Source organism: Pimephales promelas, chromosome 3 (genome assembly GCF_988280905.1).
Source record: "Pimephales promelas chromosome 3, fPimPro1.hap1.1, whole genome shotgun sequence".
NCBI classification, from domain to species: domain Eukaryota; kingdom Metazoa; phylum Chordata; class Actinopteri; order Cypriniformes; family Leuciscidae; genus Pimephales; species Pimephales promelas.
This window is the reverse complement of record NC_142771.1, coordinates 36,094,679-36,120,498: the sequence shown is the minus strand read 5'-3', so window position 1 is coordinate 36,120,498 and position 25,820 is coordinate 36,094,679. Positions and strand designations below refer to the sequence as shown.

Sequence of the window (25,820 nt, the reverse complement as noted above, 5' to 3'; positions counted from 1 at the left end):
TCTACTGGCCTTTATGGGAGGTACCTTTTGCTCAAGCCATTTGTGGGGCTAGGCCTATTACAACACAAAATTGAGGTTTTTGTACCAGAGGAACCTTTTCCTAGAACTATTGGCGGAAGTACCTGGATTTTTGTTGTGTTTACACCGCAGGAACAAGGAATGATTTTAGTTCTAGGAGCTAATTTAGCTCCTATTTTAGAATAGGGTCTCAACCAGCACGAACCGTCTGTGATGCAAGTGTATGCTGATTGGCCGAACGCATGTGAACCACCAGCACTTGCCATTTATTACATGTAATGAGTGTGTAAACACTGATATGTTATAGCTATTTACTTAAACTCTACAAATTTGGTATGCATACTATATTACCCCAGTGACGCTTAAGACATTTATTGATACACACACAAAGTCCTATGTGTAGAAAATGTGGAATTAATTAGGAACATTGATGAATTTATTTTGGTGTTGTAAACCTTTTTTTTTTTTTTTCTTTTTGGGAGAAGATTCATAATGTAATCAAATAAATGTGTAACTCCTTTCTGAGCTCTGCTCTGTTATTTTTATTGAATTATATTGAGGATTCCCTTTACAAAAAAAAGGGTTTACAATGTTTTAATTTGAAAAAAAAAAAAAACCCAGCATACTTACAGCATGGATTTCCCAGTCAGGACCCACACTGGGTCAATGCCTGGATCAGATAATAGCTTTGTTTTCCATTGAAGAAATTACAAGTCAACATTCAAGACTGCAAGAGTTCCAAATCACACGGGCCTTAGTATTAAATTAGGCCCTGTTTACACGAGAACGCTCGCTGGTGAAAACTTAAAAATATTTTATCGAATGTGCCTTTGCGTTTTTACTTTTGGGTAAAAACGCAAAAGTCTGCTTGACAGTGAAGGTTGTACGCAGGCGCGCGTGCTTGGTGTTTCAAACCGCTTTGAAATCACCTTCTTACTTGTACCTGATTTGCTTCAAACTTCATCAGAATAATGCCAAGACACGACAGAAGTAAACGTGTGAATGGGATTCTTGATACCTTGAATACTGTTGTTATGGCAATGCATAAAACTTTTATATTTTGTTTGGGTATTTCTGAGACTCTTAGCATGCTTCAAAATGCATGAAACTCGACACACGCACACACACACACACACACACACACACACACATACACATCAGAGTTGTCAGCCAGTAGACATGGGCAAAGCCTTAAAAATAGCGTGTAGGAGCGGCTAAGTAGTATCATATTTAAACATAGGCCTAGATTTAAACAGGGTTGAAAAAGCCTTGTTGCTGAGAATTTTTCAGACTTAATTATCAAAAATGTTGAATTTTTGGCTCAACTAACTGGTAAACAGTCTCAGAGTCCTCAGAGCATTTTGGCTGAGTTTTATCCCAGAGACTCCAAAAATTTGTCTTACTTCCTTCCTAAAATAAACCTTTATAAAGGTCAACCTGATGTGATCAGACACATTTTGTTTAAAGTGAATGACTATCCTATGCATACAATACACAGTTACACACTTTAAAATGTTTAAACACCTTCATAAATCTATCACCAATTATCTTTTAACAGCCAGTTAGTTTCCCAGGTGAACAATGTTTCATGTAATTAGTTATTTGCCATAATTGGACTGATGAAGGTCTATAAAATACACTTATCTCCATTTACATATGTTTGCAATTGTAGTGTCTGTGTGGTGGATTGAGAAAGTGAATGTTGGGGCTTCGGAGTACTCTAGGTTTTTGTTTGCCATGGACAAAGGGTGGACACAGTGAGTTTATTCAATCAACCTCAGTTTGTGAATGATTTGGCAAATTTATTTACCTAATGTATTTACTTTTAGGTTACACTTGTTTGTAATCTTCCTGCTCTTTTTGAGTAATGCTCATGGATTTAAAGGTAATGTGTTTTTTTTTCTTGCAAAAGATTTTAAATTGTGAGAATTGTTTTTCTACAAATTTTCTATTTTGTCTAATTCACAGCTGGAGCTCATTCAGATGCCAACCACTGGTGGGGCCAACCTTCAGATAAATCTTTCTCACCTCGTGCAGTCCAGTCTTCTGTGTCAGAGGTCCCTGTGACTGGGATTTTGCCTGAAGAAGTGGGCTCTAGTTTATTCACTAACAGACCCCTGAAAAGGTTGAACTTACTCCAATTTGTTAAAGGTGGTGTTTCCAGCAGGCATGAATCAATGTCCCATGCCCAGACCACTCCAAGCAGCTCTGTTTTAGCTTCCTTGCCTGTACCCTTAAATGAACTGCATGCAGGCCATTTGACATCACTCCAGGGTTCCTCTGGTTCAGCCGCTACAGATACTACTAGTGTGTCTACGCAAGGAGAAAGTAGCTTCCCTGCCACACTTGGCAATTCTGGCCTGTCCACCAGTGATCAAAGTTCCCCTAGTTTGTACGTGACCAGTTCCCTGGAAACCTCTGGTGCCTTGGGTCAATATAACCCGGGCTCCTATAACGAGCTCAGTTCTTCATCTGTTTCTAGTCAGTCTACCAGTGACCAGAGTACCCCCAGTTTGTATAGTTCTAGCTTTCAGGGAAATTCGGGCAGTTTTTTGGAAGCTTCTGGCTCTTTTCAAGGGGAAGTGGCAGGGCTTGGCTCTCATGTTGACTTGTTTCCCCAATCACAGGACCGCTCCAGTCAGCTTCTACCCTCACCCTTGGAGGTCTCTAGCCAGTCTACTAATGGTCAAAGCACTCCCAGCCTGTTTATGCTTGGCTCTGACAGCAGTTCAGGATCACAGTCAGCAGGTCCTGCTTCACCTCTAGACACTCAGGGTAGTCTCTCTCAAAGCATTTCTAGCCAGTCCACAAGTGTTCAGAGTTCACCTAGTGTGTCTACAAGCACCCAGAGCAGGTCTGCCACTCCATTAACTTCCAGTAACTTATTCCCTGTGCAGGGAGGTAGTAGTTCTACTTCTAGCTTATATCTGAAGCCTCAGGGCACTCTTGGTCGGTATGCCCCTGCGTCCCATACCAAATATGCGAGTATACCCATGTCGTCACACCTAGCTATTTATAGCCAGTCAAAAAGTACCTCTGGTCCTTGGTTTGAGGGCTCTACTGGCTTTGCCTCCCAGGGAATGAGTAGCACTTACAGTGGTTCTGTCCAGTCTCAAGGTACCACAAGTCAGTTTGCCTCTGGGTCTCCATCCTCCTATCCAATTGTAACACTATCCTCACCCCAAGGTTCCGCCAGTCAGTCCGCTACAGCCCAGAGTTCATGGAAGCAGTTTGCCTCTAGATATGGCACCCAGTCAGGGTCCTCTAAGCCAATCACCCTGCAGGGAAGCACTTACGGTGGATCACTCGAGCCTCAAGGTACCACAAGTCAGTTTGCATCTGGGTCTCAATCCTATCCAAGTGTATCACTATCCTCGCCCCAAGGGTCCTTCAGTCAGTCTGCTGCAGTCCAGGGTTCACGGAAGCAGTTTGCCTTTAGATATGGCACCCAGTTAGTGTCCTCTAAGCCAATCACCCTGCAGGGAAGCAAGTATGGTGGCTCACTCCAGCCTCAAGGTACCACAAGTCAGTTTGCATCTGGATCTCCATCCTATCCAAGTGAATCGCACTCCTCGCCCCAAGGTTCCTCCAGTCAGTCTGCTGCAATCCAGAGTTCACGGAAGCAGTTTGCCTCTAGATATGGCACCCAGTCAGGGTCCTCTAAGCCATTCACCCTGCAGGGAAGCACCACTGATGGTGGGTCACTCCAGCCTCAAGGTACCACAAGTCAGTTTGCCTCTGGGTCTCTATCCTATCCAAGTGCATCACTATCCTCGCCCCAAGGTTCCTCCAGTCAGTCTGCTGCAGTCCATAGTTCACAGAAGCAGTTTTCCTCTAGCTATGGCACCCAGTCAGGGTCCTCTAAGCCATTCACCCTGCAGGGAAGCACTTATGGTGGATCACTCCAGCCTCAAGGTACCACAAGTCCGTTTGCATCTGGGTCTCAATCCTATCCAAGTGCATCACTATCCTTGCCCCAAGGGTCCTCCAGTCAGTCTGCTGCAGTCCAGAGTTCACGGAAGCAGTTTGCCTCTAGCTATGGCACCCAGTTAGTGTCCTCCAAGCCAATCACCCTGCAGGGAAGCAAGTATGGTGGATCACTCCAGCCTCAAGGTACCACAAGTCAGTTTGCATCTGGGTCTCAATCCTATCCAAGTGTATCACTATCCTCGCCCCAGGGTTCCTCCAGCCAGTCTGCTGCAGTCCAGGGTTCACGGAAGCAGTTTGCCTCTAGATATGGCACCCAGTTAGTGTCCTCTAAGCCAATCACCCTGCAGGGAAGCACTTCTGGTGGATCATTCCAGCCTCAAGGTACCACAAGTCAGTTTGCATCTGGGTCTCAATCCTATCCAAGTGAATCACTATCCTCGCCCCAAGGTTCCGCCAGTCAGTCTGCTGCAGTCCAGAGTTCACAGAAGCAGTTTGCCTCTAGATATGGCACCCAGTTAGTGTCCTCCAAGCCAATCACCCTGCAGGGAAGCAAGTATGGTGGATCACTCCAGCCTCAAGGTACCACAAGTCAGTTTGCACCTGGGTCTCCATCCTATCCAAGTGAATCATTATCCTTGCCCCAAGGTTCCTCCAGTCAGTCTGCTGCAGTCCATAGTTCACAGAAGCAGTTTTCCTCTAGCTATGGCACCCAGTCAGGGTCCTCTAAGCCGTTCACCCTGCAGGGAAACACTTATGGTGGATCACTCCAGCCTCAAGGTACCACAAGTCCGTTTGCATCTGGGTCTCAATCCTATCCAAGTGCATCACTATCCTTGCCCCAAGGGTCCTCCAGTCAGTCTGCTGCAGTCCAGAGTTCACGGAAGCAGTTTGCCTCTAGCTATGGCACCCAGTTAGTGTCCTCCAAGCCAATCACCCTGCAGGGAAGCAAGTATGGTGGATCACTCCAGCCTCAAGGTACCACAAGTCAGTTTGCATCTGGATCTCCATCCTATCCAAGTCAATCACACTTCTCGCCCCAAGGTTCCTCCAGTCAGTCTGCTGCAATCCAGAGTTCACAGAAGCAGTTTGCCTCTAGCTATGGCACCCAGTTACTGTCCTCCAAGCCAATCACCCTGCAGGGAAGCAAGTATGGTGGATCACTCCAGCCTCAAGGTACCACAAGTCAGTTTGCATCTGGATCTCCATCCTATCCAAGTCAATCACACTTCTCGCCCCAAGGTTCCTCCAGTCAGTCTGCTGCAATCCAGAGTTCACAGAAGCAGTTTGCCTCTAGCTATGGCACCCAGTTAGTGTCCTCGAAGCCAATCACCCTGCAGGGAAGCACTTACGGTGGATCATTCCAGCCTCAAGGTACCACAAGTCAGTTTGCATCTGGGTCTCAATCCTATCCAAGTGTATCACTATCCTCGCCCCAGGGTTCCTCCAGCCAGTCTGCTGCAGTCCAGAGTTCACAGAAGCAGTTTGCCTCTAGATATGGCACCCAGTTAGTGTCCTCTAAGCCAATCACCCTGCAGGGAAGCACTTACGGTGGATCATTCCAGCCTCAAGGTACCACAAGTCAGTTTGCATCTGGGTCTCAATCCTATCCAAGTGTATCACTATCCTCGCCCCAGGGTTCCTCCAGCCAGTCTGCTGCAGTCCAGAGTTCACAGAAGCAGTTTGCCTCTAGATATGGCACCCAGTTAGTGTCCTCTAAGCCAATCACCCTGCAGGGAAGCACTTCTGGTGGAACATTCCAGCCTCAAGGTACCACAAGTCAGTTTGCATCTGGGTCTCAATCCTATCCAAGTGTATCACTATCCTCGCCCCAGGGTTCCTCCAGCCAGTCTGCTGCAGTCCAGAGTTCACAGAAGCAGTTTGCCTCTAGATATGGCACCCAGTTAGTGTCCTCTAAGCCAATCACCCTGCAGGGAAGCACTTCTGGTGGATCATTCCAGCCTCAAGGTACCACAAGTCAGTTTGCATCTGGGTCTCAATCCTATCCAAGTGTATCACTATCCTCGCCCCAGGGTTCCTCCAGCCAGTCTGCTGCAGTCCAGAGTTCACAGAAGCAGTTTGCCTCTAGATATGGCACCCAGTTAGTGTCCTCCAAGCCAATCACCCTGCAGGGAAGCAAGTATGGTGGATCACTCCAGCCTCAAGGTACCACAAGTCAGTTTGCATCTGGATCTCCATCCTATCCAAGTGAATCACACTCCTTGCCCCAAGGTTCCTCCAGTCAGTCTGCTGCAATCCAGAGTTCACAGAAGCAGTTTACCTCTAGATATGGCACCCAGTCAGGGTCCTCTAAGCCATTCACCCTGCAGGGAAGCACCACCGATGGTGGGTCACTCCAGCCTCAAGGTACCACAAGTCAGTTTGCCTCTGGGTCTTCAACCTCCTATCCAATTGTAACACTATCGTTGTCCTCGTCCCAAGGTGTTGCTGACCAGTCCGGCCAAGCAGTTCAAAGCTATTCTGGGTACCAAAGCCAAACGTCTCAAAGATGGCAGCCTTCACGAGGTATTCATGCCTCGGGTGGAGCTGCATCATGGGGTAGCTCTCTGTCTCAAAGCTCTCCAATGCAAAGTTTCTTTTCTTCCCTGTCGTCAGCAGGAGGCTCATCTTCAGCATATCCTGGACCATTTGTTTCTGCACAGGGTGGTAGCAGCAGACATGGTGGCATTTCTCTTCATTCTCAAAGCCCCTCTAGGAAGTACACTCCTGGGTCTCATGCATATGCCATGCTTGGTTCCTCTCCCCTAGCTGTTTCTAGCCAGTCTACCAGTGATAAGTGGTCAAATGGCCTGTATAGGTCAGACTCTCTGGGAACCCAGGGTCTCATTGGTGTAATTGAAAGACCCTCTAGGCTCTCGTCTCAAGCTCCTGACTCTACAAGGAGTAACCAAATATCTGAGCATTTTGGGACCATGAAACGCCCCACAGGTTCAAACCTAACTCCATCTCTAGGCTTGAGTGCCCTAGAATCATCTGTTGGCATGTTCTACAGTATCCCACAGACTGCACATGCACTACGAAACTCTGGGTCAGATGTCCAGCTAAACAATAAACCATTCCTCAATCAGCGATACTCTGTAAAGGGCTAAGGAACTCTATAAAACAGCTATGTTATGCAAAGTGTCTTCCAGAATAAAAAAAATCAAATGTTTAACAGTTTTTTTTTTCTTGTGCTTTTGTTTATCCTACATTCAAAGGATAGAAATCCATGTTAGTTTAGTTTAACTAGGAAAAAGGGGTGCCATATAGGGTTTTGAGCACCAAATTGGTCAGTTTTTAGTCGGTTGCTGTTTAAATCGTGTTTTGTTGGCATTGACTGAAAAAATATTGGTCACTGGTACCTGCCTCAAAATCCTGATGTGTGCAATACTATTTTCTAGTCAAAGCTTTAATTTTCTCTTTTTTTTTTTTTTTTTTTTTGAATGTGTACCTTAAATATTTTGCACTGGTGCCGGATCTATTCGTGTTTCATTGGTTTGTCCATTGATTCAAATAGAGAAATTAATACATGGTTGATCAAATTTAAAGATTATTGGGCAAGTGAAAAACCATTGCAAAAATGAACTACTGGCCAGAGATTCAAATTAACTTTACTGAACTTAACCTGAGGTTAAAAAATTAAGCTAAAAATGGCTTTTAAACTAAAAGATTTGTTATAAACTGAAGACTTTGTAGTAGTTGATGGGGCTACAAGGTTTAAGTGGGAGAACATAAAAAAATTGGGCTTATTTTAGGTTAATTTTCTCATTCCTCTGTTGTATTTCATTTGTCCACTGATTTAGACTGTTATGAATAGCTTGTAAATGACGTTCCACATGCTACTAAAGAGTGGTGCAGTGATCATTAAAACCAAGAACCACATAAAAAAGAACCCATTTCTCATTTGGCTGTCTTCCCCTTTTGAGACCATTTCTGAGACATTTTAGTGGGCAAAAGTGTGGATAAAAAAAAAAAAAAACATGGCATTGTACTTAATAAGTTCAGTGTTTGAGATACTTTGCTGATAGAAACGGACAACATGTTCTCATGAGTATTCGTATGTATTTTACCTCACGTCCATGAACTTATTTCCATAGACAATGAAACCTACAATATTGTATTTCAGAGAATTGATCCTTTCATTTTGTTATTTAAAATAAGCAATCATTTGGTTTAGCCACTAATAACATGACCTCATATGTTAATGTATTTTATTCCGCGTAGTAAAGAACAATGACTTTCACCTGTGACACATTGATTGAGCAAATTGCCAGGTGCAGGTGGAGCCATTCTGATTTACATCTGCATAAAATTGGATGGTAGCACCATAATGTGTTATTGAAACAAGCTTAGCAATAATGGGGTTTTGGCAGTTTGGATTTGGATTGGTGTTTATTCTTGCACTTGGATTTTCTGAAGCACAATGGAGAGCAAGAGCAGCGCACAATCAGAGTCCAAGTGAGTTTAGGCCTAGAACATTAGCTCAAGCTTCTCAACAGTCTGAATCCTGGATGTCTTTGGTTCCCAGCAACAATGCATTTGCACCACAGAGCTTTCCCGCTCAGGTTCCTGTCCAGACACCAGTCAGCACTGACTTAAGAAAGTCTTCTCAAGACCTTATGGGTGTTCAATTAAAAGAGCTGTTGCAGGGTCCAGTGGCAAAACTGACGTGGAGCTTTCCAAGTCTACCAGAAGAACCACAGCAGCCAGACGTTCCTTTTGAGTTGCCTTATCCTGTCCCTGCCAACAGTGTAGCTGCTCAGTGTGGAGAGAATTCAGTATATGTGGAAGTGATGAAGGACTTCTTTGGGACTGGGCACCCACTGTTGTCCTCTGGTTTTACACTGGGAGGCTGTACTGCAACTGGAGAGGATTCTTCTGCTCAAGTGCTGATCTTTGAGTCTGAACTGCATGGATGTAGCGGCACCTCAATGGTAAGGTTCTGTTGTGACCATAATCATACAGTAGGTATTCTGAACTGTCCATGTGACTGTTCTTCTTTTATTCTTTCTGTTTAGGTGACTGAGGATGAGCTTGTCTATAGGTTCAACATTATGTACACCCCACAAGAGGCTTCATATGGTGTTCCTATTGTCAGGAGCAGTGGTGCGGTGGTTGCCATCGAGTGTCATTATCCAAGGTGAGGATTCAATTAATTCAGGCTCAACGGATGTTCTAATCCTGCCATTTATGGGCAAGAGATGACCACTTGTTTAACTCCTACAGAACACATAATGTGAGCAGTGACGCCTTAATGCCCACTTGGATCCCATATGCCTCAACTGAGTTTGCAGAGGATGTGTTCGTCTTCTCCCTCAAGCTCATGACTGGTTGGTATAGCCCATACAGATTTGTAGAATGTTTGTTTGTGATTCATCTGTTAAGATTATTATATATATTTTTTCAGATGACTGGAGATTTGAGAGACCTTCTAACCAGTACTTCCTGGGTGACATAATAAATCTTGAAGCATCAGTGCGTTTGTACAGCCATGTTCCCATCCGTGTGTTTGTGGACAGCTGTGTGGCTACTGCAGTCCCTGATGTTGCTTCTGTCCCCAGATACTCCTTTATTGAGAATAATGGGTGAGAGGTGCTACCTCATGTATCCCAGCTTCCAGAAGGGTTGTGTGATTTCTAACTGGGTTCTGTTCACAGGTGCCTGGTTGATGCCAAGCTCACAGGCTCCACGTCTCACTTTATGCCCCGGACTCAAGGTGATAAGCTAAGGTTTCAGCTAGAGGCGTTCAGGTTCCAGCAAGCGGACAGTGGGCTGGTAAGCATGTCATGTAGTTGTGCAACTCTTTTTATGATATGCTGCCATGGTGTAAAAAACAATTGTCTCTGCAGGTCTACATCACGTGCATTTTGAAGGTGGCTGCAGCAACATCTCCAAGTTCTGAACAGAAAGCTTGTTCATTCTCTGCTAATGGGTATGTCGCCTGCTAAATACGTGTACAGGTGAATTGGTTGTGTTAACTTATTTGAGGGTTTGTTTTGTCAGGTGGGTGTCTGCAGATGATTCTGACCAGGTTTGTGGCTGCTGTGACACAACGTGTAGCATTAGAAGTGGAAGTGATCAACTGCTTGCAGGTTTGGATTAACTCTGAGAAGTTGTTATTGGCATACATGACTTTAGTTCTCACTAATCATTTGTTCCTCAGATCTACGCTGGGAGAAGGCATCTGTCGGCCCCATCAATGTTGAAGAATATGGCTATGGCCAAAAATAACTGGAAATGTCATGGTGATTTTTAATAAATGTTGCTAATATATTTGGGTTTTTTGGTGTTTTTACTTGCACAGATACTACACTTTTGAACTTGTCAACATGGTTTCTGGTCAGTCATGTACCACAAAAATCCTAATTCTACTGGCCTTTATGGGAGGTACCTTTTGCTCAAGCCATTTGTGGGGCTAGGCCTATTACAACACAAAATTGAGGTTTTTGTACCAGAGGAACCTTTTCCTGGAACTATTGGCGGAAGTACCTGGATTTTTGTTGTGTTTACACCGCAGGAACAAGGAATGATTTTAGTTCTAGGAGCTAATTTAGCTCCTATTTTAGAATAGGGTCTCAACCAGCACAAACCGTCTGTGATGCAAGTGTATGCTGATTGGCCGAACGCATGTGAACCACCAGCACTTGCCATTTATTACATGTAATGAGTGTGTAAACACTGATATGTTATAGCTATTTACTTAAACTCTACAAATTTTGTATGCATACTATATTACCCCAGTGACGCTTAAGACATTTATTGATACACACACAAAGTCCTATGTGTAGAAAATGTGGAATTAATTAGGAACATTGATGAATTTATTTTGGTGTTGTAAACCTTTTTTTTTTTGTTCTTTTTGGGAGAAGATTCATAATGTAATCAAATAAATGTGTAGCTCCTTTCTGAGCTCTGCTCTGTTATTTTTATTGAATTATATTGAGGATTCCCTTTACAAAAAAAAAGGGTTTACAATGTTTTAATTTGAAAAAAAAAAAAAAAAAACCCGCATACTTACAGCATGGATTTCCCAGTCAGGACCCACACTGGGTCAATGCCTGGATCAGATAATAGTTTTGTTTTCCATTGAAGAAATTACAAGTCAACATTCAAGACCGCAAGAGTTCCAAATCACACGGGCCTTAGTATTAAATTAGGCCCTGTTTACACGAGAACGCTCGCTGGTGAAAACGTAAAAATATTTTATCGAATGTGCCTTTGCGTTTTTACTTTTGGGTAAAAACGCAAAAGTCTGCTTGACAGTGAAGGTTGTACGCAGGCGCGCGTGCTTGGTGTTTCAAACTGCTTTGAAATCACCTTCTTACTTGTACCTGATTTGCTTCAAACTTCATCAGAATAATGCCAAGACACGACAGAAGTAAACGTGTGAATGGGATTCTTGATACCTTGAATACTGTTGTTATGGCAATGCATAAAACTTTTATATTTTGTTTGGGTATTTCTGAGACTCTTAGCATGCTTCAAAATGCATGAAACTCGACACACACACACACACACACACACACACATACACATCAGAGTTGTCAGCCAGTAGACATGGGCAAAGCCTTAAAAATAGCGTGTAGGAGCGGCTAAGTAGTATCATATTTAAACATAGGCCTAGATTTAAACAGGGTTGAAAAAGCCTTGTTGCTGAGAATTTTTCAGACTTAATTATCAAAAATGTTGAATTTTTGGCTCAACTAACTGGTAAACAGTCTCAGAGTCCTCAGAGCATTTTGGCTGAGTTTTATCCCAGAGACTCCAAAAATTTGTCTTACTTCCTTCCTAAAATAAACCTTTATAAAGGTCAACCTGATGTGATCAGACACATTTTGTTTAAAGTGAATGACTATCCTATGCATACAATACACAGTTACACACTTTAAAATGTTTAAACACCTTCATAAATCTATCACCAATTATCTTTTAACAGCCAGTTAGTTTCCCAGGTGAACAATGTTTCATGTAATTAGTTATTTGCCATAATTGGACTGATGAAGGTCTATAAAATACACTTATCTCCATTTACATATGTTTGCAATTGTAGTGTCTGTGTGGTGGATTGAGAAAGTGAATGTTGGGGCTTTGGAGTACTCTAGGTTTTTGTTTGCCATGGACAAAGGGTGGACACAGTGAGTTTATTCAATCAACCTCAGTTTGTGAATGATTTGGCAAATTTATTTACCTAATGTATTTACTTTTAGGTTACACTTGTTTGTAATCTTCCTGCTCTTTTTGAGTAATGCTCATGGATTTAAAGGTAATGTGTTTTTTTTTTCTTGCAAAAGATTTTAAATTGTGAGAATTGTTTTTCTACAAATTTTCTATTTTGTCTAATTCACAGCTGGAGCTCATTCAGATGCCAACCACTGGTGGGGCCAACCTTCAGATAAATCTTTTCACCTCGTGCAGTCCAGTCTTCTGTGTCAGAGGTCCCTGTGACTGGGATTTTGCCTGAAGAAGTGGGCTCTAGTTTATTCACTAACAGACCCCTGAAAAGGTTGAACTTACTCCAATTTGTTAAAGGTGGTGTTTCCAGCAGGCATGAATCAATGTCCCATGCCCAGACCACTCCAAGCAGCTCTGTTTTAGCTTCCTTGCCTGTACCCTTAAATGAACTGCATGCAGGCCATTTGACATCACTCCAGGGTTCCTCTGGTTCAGCCGCTACAGATACTACTAGTGTGTCTACGCAAGGAGAAAGTAGCTTCCCTGCCACACTTGGCAATTCTGGCCTGTCCACCAGTGATCAAAGTTCCCCTAGTTTGTACGTGACCAGTTCCCTGGAAACCTCTGGTGCCTTGGGTCAATATAACCCGGGCTCCTATAACGAGCTCAGTTCTTCATCTGTTTCTAGTCAGTCTACCAGTGACCAGAGTACCCCCAGTTTGTATAGTTCTAGCTTTCAGGGAAATTCGGGCAGTTTTTTGGAAGCTTCTGGCTCTTTTCAAGGGGAAGTGGCAGGGCTTGGCTCTCATGTTGACTTGTTTCCCCAATCACAGGACCGCTCCAGTCAGCTTCTACCCTCACCCTTGGAGGTCTCTAGCCAGTCTACTAATGGTCAAAGCACTCCCAGCCTGTTTATGCTTGGCTCTGACAGCAGTTCAGGATCACAGTCAGCAGGTCCTGCTTCACCTCTAGACACTCAGGGTAGTCTCTCTCAAAGCCTTTCTAGCCAGTCCACAAGTGTTCAGAGTTCACCTAGTGTGTCTACAAGCACCCAGAGCAGGTCTGCCACTCCATTAACTTCCAGTAACTTATTCCCTGTGCAGGGAGGTAGTAGTTCTACTTCTAGCTTATATCTGAAGCCTCAGGGCACTCCTGGTCGGTATGCCCCTGCGTCCCATACCAAATATGCGAGTATACCCATGTCGTCACACCTAGCTATTTATAGCCAGTCAAAAAGTACCTCTGGTCCTTGGTTTGAGGGCTCTACTGGCTTTGCCTCCCAGGGAATGAGTAGCACTTACAGTGGTTCTGTCCAGTCTCAAGGTACCACAAGTCAGTTTGCCTCTGGGTCTCCATCCTCCTATCCAATTGTAACACTATCCTCACCCCAAGGTTCCGCCAGTCAGTCCGCTACAGCCCAGAGTTCATGGAAGCAGTTTGCCTCTAGATATGGCACCCAGTCAGGGTCCTCTAAGCCAATCACCCTGCAGGGAAGCACTTACGGTGGATCACTCGAGCCTCAAGGTACCACAAGTCAGTTTGCATCTGGGTCTCAATCCTATCCAAGTGTATCACTATCCTCGCCCCAAGGGTCCTTCAGTCAGTCTGCTGCAGTCCAGGGTTCACGGAAGCAGTTTGCCTTTAGATATGGCACCCAGTTAGTGTCCTCTAAGCCAATCACCCTGCAGGGAAGCAAGTATGGTGGCTCACTCCAGCCTCAAGGTACCACAAGTCAGTTTGCATCTGGATCTCCATCCTATCCAAGTGAATCGCACTCCTCGCCCCAAGGTTCCTCCAGTCAGTCTGCTGCAATCCAGAGTTCACGGAAGCAGTTTGCCTCTAGATATGGCACCCAGTCAGGGTCCTCTAAGCCATTCACCCTGCAGGGAAGCACCACTGATGGTGGGTCACTCCAGCCTCAAGGTACCACAAGTCAGTTTGCCTCTGGGTCTCTATCCCATCCAAGTGCATCACTATCCTCGCCCCAAGGTTCCTCCAGTCAGTCTGCTGCAGTCCATAGTTCACAGAAGCAGTTTTCCTCTAGCTATGGCACCCAGTCAGGGTCCTCTAAGCCATTCACCCTGCAGGGAAGCACTTCTGGTGGATCACTCCAGCCTCAAGGTACCACAAGTCCGTTTGCATCTGGGTCTCAATCCTATCCAAGTGCATCACTATCCTTGCCCCAAGGGTCCTCCAGTCAGTCTGCTGCAGTCCAGAGTTCACGGAAGCAGTTTGCCTCTAGCAATGGCACCCAGTTAGTGTCCTCCAAGCCAATCACCCTGCAGGGAAGCAAGTATGGTGGATCACTCCAGCCTCAAGGTACCACAAGTCAGTTTGCATCTGGATCTCCATCCTATCCAAGTCAATCACACTTCTCGCCCCAAGGTTCCTCCAGTCAGTCTGCTGCAATCCAGAGTTCACAGAAGCAGTTTGCCTCTAGATATGGCACCCAGTTAGTGTCCTCCAAGCCAATCACCCTGCAGGGAAGCACTTATGGTGGATCACTCCAGCCTCAAGGTACCACAAGTCAGTTTGCATCTGGGTCTCAATCCTATCCAAGTGAATCACTATCCTCGCCCCAAGGTTCCGCCAGTCAGTCTGCTGCAGTCCAGAGTTCACAGAAGCAGTTTGCCTCTAGATATGGCACCCAGTTAGTGTCCTCCAAGCCAATCACCCTGCAGGGAAGCAAGTATGGTGGATCACTCCAGCCTCAAGGTACCACAAGTCAGTTTGCACCTGGGTCTCCATCCTATCCAAGTGAATCATTATCCTTGCCCCAAGGTTCCTCCAGTCAGTCTGCTGCAGTCCAGAGTTCACAGAAGCAGTTTGCCTCTAGATATGGCACCCAATTAGTGTCATCCAAGCCAATCACCCTGCAGGGAAGCAAGTATGGTGGATCACTCCAGCCTCAAGGTACCACGAGTCAGTTTGCATCTGGATCTCCATCCTATCCAAGTGAATCACACTCCTTGCCCCAAGGTTCCTCCAGTCAGTCTGCTGCAATCCAGAGTTCACAGAAGCAGTTTACCTCTAGATATGGCACCCAGTCAGGGTCCTCTAAGCCATTCACCCTGCAGGGAAGCACTTATGGTGGATCACTCCAGCCTCAAGGTACCACAAGTCCGTTTGCATCTGGGTCTCAATCCTATCCAAGTGCATCACTATCCTTGCCCCAAGGGTCCTCCAGTCAGTCTGCTGCAGTCCAGAGTTCACGGAAGCAGTTTGCCTCTAGCTATGGCACCCAGTTAGTGTCCTCCAAGCCAATCACCCTGCAGGGAAGCAAGTATGGTGGATCACTCCAGCCTCAAGGTACCACAAGTCAGTTTGCATCTGGATCTCCATCCTATCCAAGTCAATCACACTTCTCGCCCCAAGGTTCCTCCAGTCAGTCTGCTGCAATCCAGAGTTCACAGAAGCAGTTTGCCTCTAGATATGGCACCCAGTTAGTGTCCTCCAAGCCAATCACCCTGCAGGGAAGCACTTACGGTGGATCACTCCAGCCTCAAGGTACCACAAGTCCGTTTGCATCTGGGTCTCAATCCTATCCAAGTGTATCACTATCCTCGCCCCAGGGTTCCTCCAGCCAGTCTGCTGCAGTCCAGGGTTCACGGAAGCAGTTTGCCTCTAGATATGGCACCCAGTTAGTGTCCTCTAAGCCAATCACCCTGCAGGGAAGCACTTCTGGTGGATCATTCCAGCCTCAAGGTACCACAAGTCAGTTTGCATCTGGGTCTCAATCCTATCCAAGTGAATCACTATCCTCGCCCCAAGGTTCCGCCAGTCAGTCTGCTGCAGTCCAGAGTTCACAGAAGCAGTTTGCCTCTAGATATGGCACCCAATTAGTGTCCTCTAAGCCAATCACCCTGCAGGGAAGCAAGTATGGTGGATCACTCCAGCCTCAAGGTACCACAAGTCAGTTTGCACCTGGGTCTCCATCCTATCCAAGTGAATCATTATCCTTGCCCCAAGGTTCCTCCAGTCAGTCTGCTGCAGTCCAGAGTTCACAGAAGCAGTTTGCCTCTAGATATGGCACCCAATTAGTGTCCTCCAAGCCAATTACCCTGCAGGGAAGCAAGTATGGTGGATCACTCCAGCCTCAAGGTACCACAATTCAGTTTGCATCTGGATCTCCATCCTATCCAAGTGAATCACACTCCTTGCCCCAAGGTTCCTCCAGTCAGTCTGCTGCAATCCAGAGTTCACAGAAGCAGTTTACCTCTAGATATGGCACCCAGTCAGGGTCCTCTAAGCCATTCACCCTGCAGGGAAGCACCACCGATGGTGGGTCACTCCAGCCTCAAGGTACCACAAGTCAGTTTGCCTCTGGGTCTTCAACCTCCTATCCAATTGTAACACTATCGTTGTCCTCGTCCCAAGGTGTTGCTGACCAGTCCGGCCAAGCAGTTCAAAGCTATTCTGGGTACCAAAGCCAAAAGTCTCAAAGATGGCAGCCTTCACGAGGTATTCATGCCTCGGGTGGAGCTGCATCATGGGGTAGCTCTCTGTCTCAAAGCTCTCCAATGCAGAGTTTCTTTTCTTCCCTGTCGTCAGCAGGAGGCTCATCTTCAGCATATCCTGGACCATTTGTTTCTGCACAGGGTGGTAGCAGCAGACATGGTGGCATTTCTCTTCATTCTCAAAGCCCCTCTAGGAAGTACACTCCTGGGTCTCATGCATATGCCATGCTTGGTTCCTCTCCCCTAGCTGTTTCTAGCCAGTCTACCAGTGATAAGTGGTCAAATGGCCTGTATAGGTCAGACTCTCTGGGAACCCAGGGTCTCATTGGTGTAATTGAAAGACCCTCTAGGCTCTCGTCTCAAGCTCCTGACTCTACAAGCAGTAACCAAATATCTGAGCATTTTGGGACCATGAAACGCCCCACAGGTTCAAACCTAACTCCATCTCTAGGCTTGAGTGCCCTAGAATCATCTGTTGGTATGTTCTACAGTATCCCACAGACTGCACATGCACTACGTAACTCTGGGTCAGATGTCCAGCTAAACAATAAACCATTCCTCAATCAGCGATACTCTGTAAAGGGCTAAGGAACTCTATAAAACAGCTATGTTATGCAAGGTGTCTTCCAGAATAAAAAAAATCAAATGTTTAACAGTTTTTTTTTTCTTGTGCTTTTGTTTATCCTACATTCAAAGGATAGAAATCCATGTTAGTTTAGTTTAACTAGGAAAAAGGGGTGCCATATAGGGTTTTGAGCACCAAATTGGTCAGTTTTTAGTCGGTTGCTGTTTAAATCGTGTTTTGTTGGCATTGACTGAAAAAATATTGGTCACTGGTACCTGCCTCAAAATCCTGATGTGTGCAATACTATTTTCTAGTCAAAGCTTTATTTTTCTCTTTTTTTTTTTTTTTTTTTTTTTTGAATGTGTACCTTAAATATTTTGCACTGGTGCCGGATCTATTCGTGTTTCATTGGTTTGTCCATTGATTCAAATAGAGAAATTAATACATGGTTGATCAAATTTAAAGATTATTGGGCAAGTGAAAAACCATTGCAAAAATGAACTACTGGCCAGAGATTCAAATTAACTTTACTGAACTTAACCTGAGGTTAAAAAATTAAGCTAAAAATGGCTTTTAAACTAAAAGATTTGTTATAAACTGAAGACTTTGTAGTAGTTGATGGGGCTACAGGGTTTAAGTGGGAGAAAATAAAAAAATTGGGCTTATTTTAGGTTAATTTTCTCATTCCTCTGTTGTATTTCATTTGTCCACTGATTTAGACTGTTATGAATAGCTTGTAAATGACTTTCCACATGCTACTAAAGAGTGGTGCAGTGATCATTAAAACCAAGAACCACATAAAAAAGAACCCATTTCTCATTTGGCTGTCTTCCCCTTTTGAGACCATTTCTGAGACATTTTAGTGGGCAAAAGTGTGGATAAAAAAACAAAAAAAACATGGCATTGTACTTAATAAGTTCAGTGTTTGAGATACTTTGCTGATAGAAACGGACAACATGTTCTCATGAGTATTCGTATGTATTTTACCTCACGTCCATTAACTTATTTCCATAGACAATGAAACCTACAATATTGTATTTCAGAGAATTGATCCTTTCATTTTGTTATTTAAAATAAGCAATCATTTGGTTTAGCCACTAATAACATGACCTCATATGTTAATGTATTTTATTCTGCGTAGTAAAGAACAATGACTTTCACCTGTGACACATTGATTGAGCAAATTGCCAGGTGCAGGTGGAGCCATTCTGATTTACATCTGCATAAAATTGGATGGTAGCACCATAATGTGTTATTGAAACAAGCTTAGCAATAATGGGGTTTTGGCAGGTTGGATTTGGATTGGTGTTTATTTTTGCACTTGGATTTTCTGAAGCACAATGGAGAGCAAGAGCAGCGCACAATCAGAGTCCAAGTGAGTTTAGGCCTAGAACATTAGCTCAAGCTTCTCAACAGTCTGAATCCTGGATGTCTTTGGTTCCCAGCAACAATGCATTTGCACCACAGAGCTTTCCCGCTCAGGTTCCTGTCCAGACACCAGTCAGCACTGACTTAAGAAAGTCTTCTCAAGACCTTATGGGTGTTCAATTAAAAGAGCTGTTGCAGGGTCCAGTGGCAAAACTGACGTGGAGCTTTCCAAGTCTACCAGAAGAACCACAGCAGCCAGACGTTCCTTTTGAGTTGCCTTATCCTGTCCCTGCCAACAGTGTAGCTGCTCAGTGTGGAGAGAATTCAGTATATGTGGAAGTGATGAAGGACTTCTTTGGGACTGGGCACCCACTGTTGTCCTCTGGTTTTACACTGGGAGGCTGTACTGCAACTGGAGAGGATTCTTCTGCTCAAGTGCTGATCTTTGAGTCTGAACTGCATGGATGTAGCGGCACCTCAATGGTAAGGTTCTGTTGTGACCATAATCATACAGTAGGTATTCTGAACTGTCCATGTGACTGTTCTTCTTTTATTCTTTCTGTTTAGGTGACTGAGGATGAGCTTGTCTATAGGTTCAACATTATGTACACCCCACAAGAGGCTTCATATGGTGTTCCTATTGTCAGGAGCAGTGGTGCGGTGGTTGCCATCGAGTGTCATTATCCAAGGTGAGGATTCAATTAATTCAGGCTCAACGGATGTTCTAATCCTTCTATTTATGGGCAAGAGATGACCACTTGTTTAACTCCTACAGAACACATAATGTGAGCAGTGACGCCTTAATGCCCACTTGGATCCCATATGCCTCAACTGAGTTTGCAGAGGATGTGTTCGTCTTCTCCCTCAAGCTCATGACTGGTTGGTATAGCCCATACAGATTTGTAGAATGTTTGTTTGTGATTCATCTGTTAAGATTATTATAATTATTATATATATTTTTTCAGATGACTGGAGATTTGAGAGACCTTCTAACCAGTACTTCCTGGGTGACATAATAAATCTTGAAGCATCAGTGCGTTTGTACAGCCATGTTCCCATCCGTGTGTTTGTGGACAGCTGTGTGGCTACTGCAGTCCCTGATGTTGCTTCTGTCCCCAGATACTCCTTTATTGAGAATAATGGGTGAGAGGTGCTACCTCATGTATCCCAGCTTCCAGAAGGGTTGTGTGATTTCTAACTGGGTTCTGTTCACAGGTGCCTGGTTGATGCCAAGCTCACAGGCTCCACGTCTCACTTTATGCCCCGGACTCAAGGTGATAAGCTAAGGTTTCAGCTAGAGGCGTTCAGGTTCCAGCAAGCGGACAGTGGGCTGGTAAGCATGTCATGTAGTTGTGCAACTCTTTTTATGATATGCTGCCATGGTGTACAAACAATTGTCTCTGCAGGTCTACATCACGTGCATTTTGAAGGTGGCTGCAGCAACATCTCCAAGTTCTGAACAGAAAGCTTGTTCATTCTCTGCTAATGGGTATGTCGCCTGCTAAATACGTGTACAGGTGAATTGGTTGTGTTAACTTATTTGAGGGTTTGTTTTGTCAGGTGGGTGTCTGCAGATGATTCTGACCAGGTTTGTGGCTGCTGTGACACAACGTGTAGCATTAGAAGTGGAAGTGATCAACTGCTTGCAGGTTTGGATTAACTCTGAGAAGTTGTTATTGGCATACATGACTTTAGTTCTCACTAATCATTTGTTCCTCAGATCTACGCTGGGAGAAGGCATCTGTCGGCCCCATCAATGTTAAAGAATATGGCTATGGCCAAAAATAACTGGAAATGTCATGCGTCAAATGTCATGGTGATTTTTAATAAATGTTGCTAATATATTTGGTGTATTTACTTGCACAAATACTACACTTTTGAACTTGTCAACATGGTTTCTGGTCAGTCATGTACCACAAAAATCCTAATTCTACTAGCCTATATGGGAGGTACCTTTTGCTCAAGCCATTTGTGGGGCTAGGCCTATTACAACACAAAATTGAGGCTTTTGTACCAGAGGAACCTTTTCCTAGAACTATTGGCGGAAGTACCTGGATTTTTGTTGTGTTTACACCGCAGGAACAAGGAACGATTTTAGTTCTAGGAGCTAATTTAGCTCCAGCACGAACCGTCTGTGATGCAAGTGTATGCTGATTGGCCGAACGCATGTGAACCACCAGCACTTGCCCTATTTATTAGATGATTAAATTCCCCATCACTTATTAGATGTAATGACTGTAAAAACTCATATTATAGTTATTACTTAAACTCTACAAATTCTGTATGAATACTATAACTCCAGTGAAGCTTAAGACATTTAAAGATCACATCCTATGTGTAGAAAATGTGGAATTAATTAGGAATATTCATGCATTTATTTTGGTATTGTAAAGCTATTTTTCTTTTTGGGAGAAAATTTGTAAAGAAATTTAAGAAATGTGCAACTACTTTTGTGCTATGCTCTTTTATATTTATTGAAGTTTCCCTTTACAAACAGTGTTTACACTATTTTATTTTGAGGAAAAAAACTGCAGACTTCCTAGTCAGGACCTACACTGGGTCAATGGCTGGATCAGATTTGTTGCCCATTGAAGAAATTGCAAATCAACATTCAAGACTGCAAGAGTTCCAAATCACATGGGCCTTAGTATTAAAGGGATAGTTCACTTTGAAATTATTTTTTTATATGTTTTAGCTTACCTCAAGGGCATCCAAGATGTAGGTGTCTTTGTTTCCTCATTATTTTCAATTTTGACATTTTTCTGTCAAGCCGGTGTTGTCAGTCAGTCATATAATGCAGGTTTAGGGGGTCCACCTTAAAGAGCATGCACAGAGAAGTCCAAATTAATCTTGATTTAATGACTTGTGAATGTAAGTACACACTGATGGCCTAAGACATGAAACGGGCGGTTTGTGTGAGAAAACGAACAGTATTTATATCGTTTTTACCTCTTGTTAACACCCATGTCAAACTGATCTGAATCAGATGTCCAACTGAACCGAACTGAACTGTGTCCAACTTACGCCGAAAGTGATCTCTCGTGCGTCTACATCACGCAATGTTTGGCTACTAAAGTTATTTTTGTAGATATCATTCTTTGTGTGAACAGGCCTTTATTGTTTACATTAGGCAGTACACATCAGGATGACTGATAAAAATGAAAGATAGAGAAAGGTATAGAGATATGTTCAGAAAGCATACTACCATAACAAGCAAATTATCTTAGACTATCTCAAACTATCTAGCCTGGTTAAAACCAGACCATTCTCAGTTGTAACTGAGTTATGGTCTGGCAGAGCATCATAGACATATCATTTGCAGAGGGGCGTCACCAACGGACGTCGCGGGTAGACCTAAAACCAATCAGAGCGATGAAGGAGATGACGTATGCAGAACGGCGGCCGGCAGAGAAACATCTCATGTTCTTTGCTTAGTTTTTAACAAAAAGGAAACGTTCAAATCGCTTAAAAAAGACGTGATAGCTGATTCGAGCGAGTGATGTTCGATGACGGCATCCATCTTTATAATGTAGGCTACAAAATCTGCTTTAAAATCCCAGCGCTGTCGTCATCGTGTAAACGTTTCTGATTGGTGCCGCGATTCCGACGGATTGAAAATGGGCTTGAATGAGGTCTTTGCCAGACTAACTTTCAGAGCAAATCTAAATTTGCCGGAAGTTGTCTGGGTTTTCCCAGGCTACAAACTATCTGCAACCAACGCATTCTCATCCTATGGCGTCATATAGTGACACTTTTGAAATTTTGCCTAAATCCAACACACATGGCACACTTTAGCGTCAATATAACACGCACAGAGCTTTGTTCGGTTATAGTATGTTTAGTCCTGGGGTAGGTTTAGGATTAGACCACTAGGAGGCGCCTTCTGGCCCCTATATATCTGCGTCTCATATTGACGCTAAAGGGTGCCATGTGTGTTTGATGTAGACGAAATGTCAAAAGCGTCAGTATTTGACGCCTTGGGATTGAATTCTCATGTTTTGATTTGACGGTTTGTTTTGAACTACAGCAGTAAATACATTTTTACACAAAATTTAATTAAAAATGCAATAACAGCTGTTTATTTCTGTGAGGATTACGGAACGTAAATTGCTAAATTAAAGATACAAAGTTTATGGTTGTTCTGTTTGACAAACTATCCGTCCGAAATCACATAGCTACTCTCGAGTAGGTACTAGTTTTGAATAAGTAATTACTTCACGACTGCTAAAAAAAGTAGGCTATTCTATCCACCTTATTCCTACACCCCATGACCCAGTAACCAGGGCCGTACTGGGACTGAAATTCAGCCCGGGACTTTAAGATGGAGAGGCCTTTTACGCGAGTACCCTTGATGCACGAGCAGAAGGATTTTTTGCAGTTATTTTAATTCTTATAGTGTTTTTATGGTATAAAGAGAATCAGATGCTGAAAACCTTCAAGAAACTTTAGGATGACACCTGCCTCCTCTGGTTGTATAAGCAAGTCAACACTGCACTGAACACAACCAGGTCAGCAAAACCTAATCTCGAACACATAAGTCACAGTGCTAACTATCAGCATGTCATGTGCACAGTCAGTTGGAGTGATAAAATAGTTACAAATAATCATATACTCAAAAACTACAATGCAGTCCCATAAAATAGAGATTTGTGTGTGTGTGTGTGTGTGTCCTTACTTTCTCAGCTTGGCTCCCTGGCTTAGCTTCCCCTGTGATGGACCCTGCCTCTGCTTACTGATGTGCAGCTACATATGCATGAGAAGAACTTCAGTTATAAATATGATTAAGAATAAAACATTTTCTAATTCAATCTGTGCTTCAGTCAGGTTATTATCTAGTATGTGGAATTATTGGCATTTTAACCTATATGTAAATATCTGATTGATTTATTTTCCTAATATGATTGCCTACCCAGCCCTGCACACTGCCCCTGTACCTGTCACTGTTTTTATACTGGTTCCATTCTTCTCCTCCTGCTCTTCTTTCTCTTGCTGCTCTCCTTCCTCCTGCTCCTCCTCCTTCTCTCCCTCATCATCAATATGACTGCAGGGGTCATCCTCAACCTGTCCCTCTCCATCACTGACCTTAACAGCTAATATACATACAGAGATTACTTGCTTAGAAGGATGTTGTCTGTGTGTGATGACACACTGCAAACTGCTCCTTATAATATATAATATATCTCTAAACATGTGAGGGATACATGGCTATAACATGATAACAGCACATTTTTATTACATGGCTAATAAATCAATAATTTGACACAATTATACATACAGCTAATATACATACAGAGATTACTTGCTTATAGAAGGATGTTGTCTGTGTGTGATGACACACTGCAAACTGCTCTTTATAATATATAATATATCTCTAAACATGTGAGGGATACATGGCTATAACATGATAACAGCACATTTTTATTACATGGCTAATAAATCAATAATTTGACACAATTATACATACAGCTAATTTACATACAGAGATTACTTGCTTATAGAAGGATGTTGTCTGTGTGTGATGACACACTGCAAACTGCTCTTTATAATATATAATATATCTCTAAACATGTAAGGGATACATGGCTATAACATGATAACAGCACATTTGTATTACATGGCTAATAAATCAATAATTTGACACAATTATACATACAGCTAATATACATACAGAGATTACTTGCTTATAGAAGGATGTTGTCTGTGTGATGACACACTGCAAACTGCTGTTTAACTTTATATATCTCTAAAATGTAAGGGACACATGGCTATAACATGATAACAGCACATTTTTATTTCATGGCTATCTACCAAATAAATCAATAATTTGACACACAATATTGATTTAAAAATGAGTTTACTGTTTTAAAAACTATTGTATTGCTTCCGCTAAAGAAAATAGTTCTGTCTGTACGGTTAGAATCCTGCGTGTCCATGGCAACGCGCGGCCTGTTATCAAGCAATAACAGACCGCATTCGTGGCACGAAACTAATACAATCGTTTTTATAGCAAATACAACCGCCTCGCTCTACATTATTCCTTATATAATATATATGCCTATATTTAAATGCAAATATAAATAATTTCAGTGTATAAACGCATCACTAATTGTGCACCTGTCCTGCTGCTGGGTCCTCCTTCCTCATCTGTAACGTTACCTTCTGCCACAGCACCCTTTTCCCGAAAAGGTCTGTTAATTTGGCGCATTTATTAGCTGCCTCTCGTGCCAACGTTTTTTTCTTTTTCATTCTTATTTTTTTCGGCCCCACTCATTTCTTTCTCTTCTTTCCTTCCTTCTTTTCAGCATTTTTAAATGTCCGTCTCTGTTGCAACTTGCATTCATACAAATCTCCAAACTGCTTTTTTCGGCGCCTTAAGTTTGAGCCAATCGGATGTCAGGAAAAACGAGGATCAGTCCAAGTTAGGAGGGGCCGCTCGTATCCCCCCTCAAGATTGAAGGTATTGGTTTGGCCTAGTCTGAAACACACACACACACACACACACACACACACACAGTTCCGCTGCAGCTGAGCGGCCGCTGCGCCGGTCGTTTATCATAAAACGTATCATCCAAAAAAATACTATATATCATTGACCACCGGCCGGTTCGCCCCGAAATGGACCGACCGTTCGGGATTGTTCCCCGATTGCCAATCCGCCCCAGTAACGCTTTTAAAGTCCCCGTGAAATCAAAATTGAACCTATTTACTTTGTTAGCATATATTACTAGTCTTGTGGTGAACAATTAATCCGTGCAAGTGAATATATATTAAAAAAATGTTTTACCTTAGTAATCTTTAATCAAAATCTGAAAAGTTACTTCCGGTCTGGAACGGTTTCTTTTTCTGATGACGTAGGTTTCACAGTTTGGGTGGGGAAACGCGTAACCACTCCCCTCAAACCGTTAGTTTGCTATGAGCGAGAGATGGAGAGGAGGAGCGCTAGAGCAAAACCCTGCCCTCTGTTCAATATTCCGTTTCACTTGGAAATACGTCACAGCACTGGAGAAAAATCGTTTGCAACTTCCGGTTCACGGGGACTTTAACAAATTATCGGTGTAAAGCCCCGTTCACACCGCCAGCGACACGCAGCGACAAAGCGACAAGATCCCATTCATTTCAATGGAGCGCTGGCGACATCCGGCGACACGCGCGACAGTGACCGTTGGCGACAGAATGTGGGCGTGTCAAGCGACAAGAGACAAGCGACAAAAGTTGAGAATTTTCAACTTTATGCAAATGAGAAGCGATTTTCGCGAGCGACAACCAATAGGAAAGAAGACTTTCAGTGGAGCTCAGCTCACGTCACCGTCTCG

The 25,820-nt window shown here is 43.5% G+C and overlaps 4 protein-coding genes across 4 annotated transcripts; all 4 read left to right on the top strand.

The window, feature by feature from the left end:
- The first annotated feature begins 1,660 nt into the window (after positions 1-1,660).
- Positions 1,661-7,120, top strand: LOC120489509 (uncharacterized). Its single transcript, XM_039686389.2, has 3 exons — positions 1,661-1,775; positions 1,848-1,903; positions 1,987-7,120. Exons 1-3 carry the CDS (start codon positions 1,675-1,677, stop codon positions 7,053-7,055), a joined length of 5,226 nt encoding a protein of 1,741 aa, XP_039542323.2. The 5' UTR covers positions 1,661-1,674; the 3' UTR covers positions 7,056-7,120.
- Positions 7,121-8,218: 1,098 nt separating this feature from the next.
- Positions 8,219-10,218, top strand: LOC120489523 (zona pellucida sperm-binding protein 3-like). Its single transcript, XM_039686415.2, has 8 exons — positions 8,219-8,879; positions 8,964-9,085; positions 9,172-9,275; positions 9,353-9,530; positions 9,603-9,720; positions 9,795-9,877; positions 9,949-10,037; positions 10,109-10,218. Exons 1-8 carry the CDS (start codon positions 8,304-8,306, stop codon positions 10,174-10,176), a joined length of 1,338 nt encoding a protein of 445 aa, XP_039542349.2. The 5' UTR covers positions 8,219-8,303; the 3' UTR covers positions 10,177-10,218.
- Positions 10,219-11,951: 1,733 nt separating this feature from the next.
- Positions 11,952-17,227, top strand: LOC120489570 (uncharacterized). The gene is given in 5 exon segments (XM_089128818.1): positions 11,952-12,080; positions 12,153-12,208; positions 12,293-12,340; positions 12,343-16,419; positions 16,495-17,227. Coding segments are annotated over 5 exon segments (4,950 nt in total). The 5' UTR covers positions 11,952-11,979; the 3' UTR covers positions 17,163-17,227.
- A 1,167-nt stretch (positions 17,228-18,394) lies between these two features.
- On the top strand, positions 18,395-20,349 carry LOC120489520 (zona pellucida sperm-binding protein 3). Its single transcript, XM_039686412.2, has 8 exons — positions 18,395-18,990; positions 19,075-19,196; positions 19,283-19,386; positions 19,473-19,650; positions 19,723-19,840; positions 19,914-19,996; positions 20,068-20,156; positions 20,228-20,349. Exons 1-8 carry the CDS (start codon positions 18,415-18,417, stop codon positions 20,293-20,295), a joined length of 1,338 nt encoding a protein of 445 aa, XP_039542346.2. The 5' UTR covers positions 18,395-18,414; the 3' UTR covers positions 20,296-20,349.
- Positions 20,350-25,820: the final 5,471 nt, after the last annotated feature.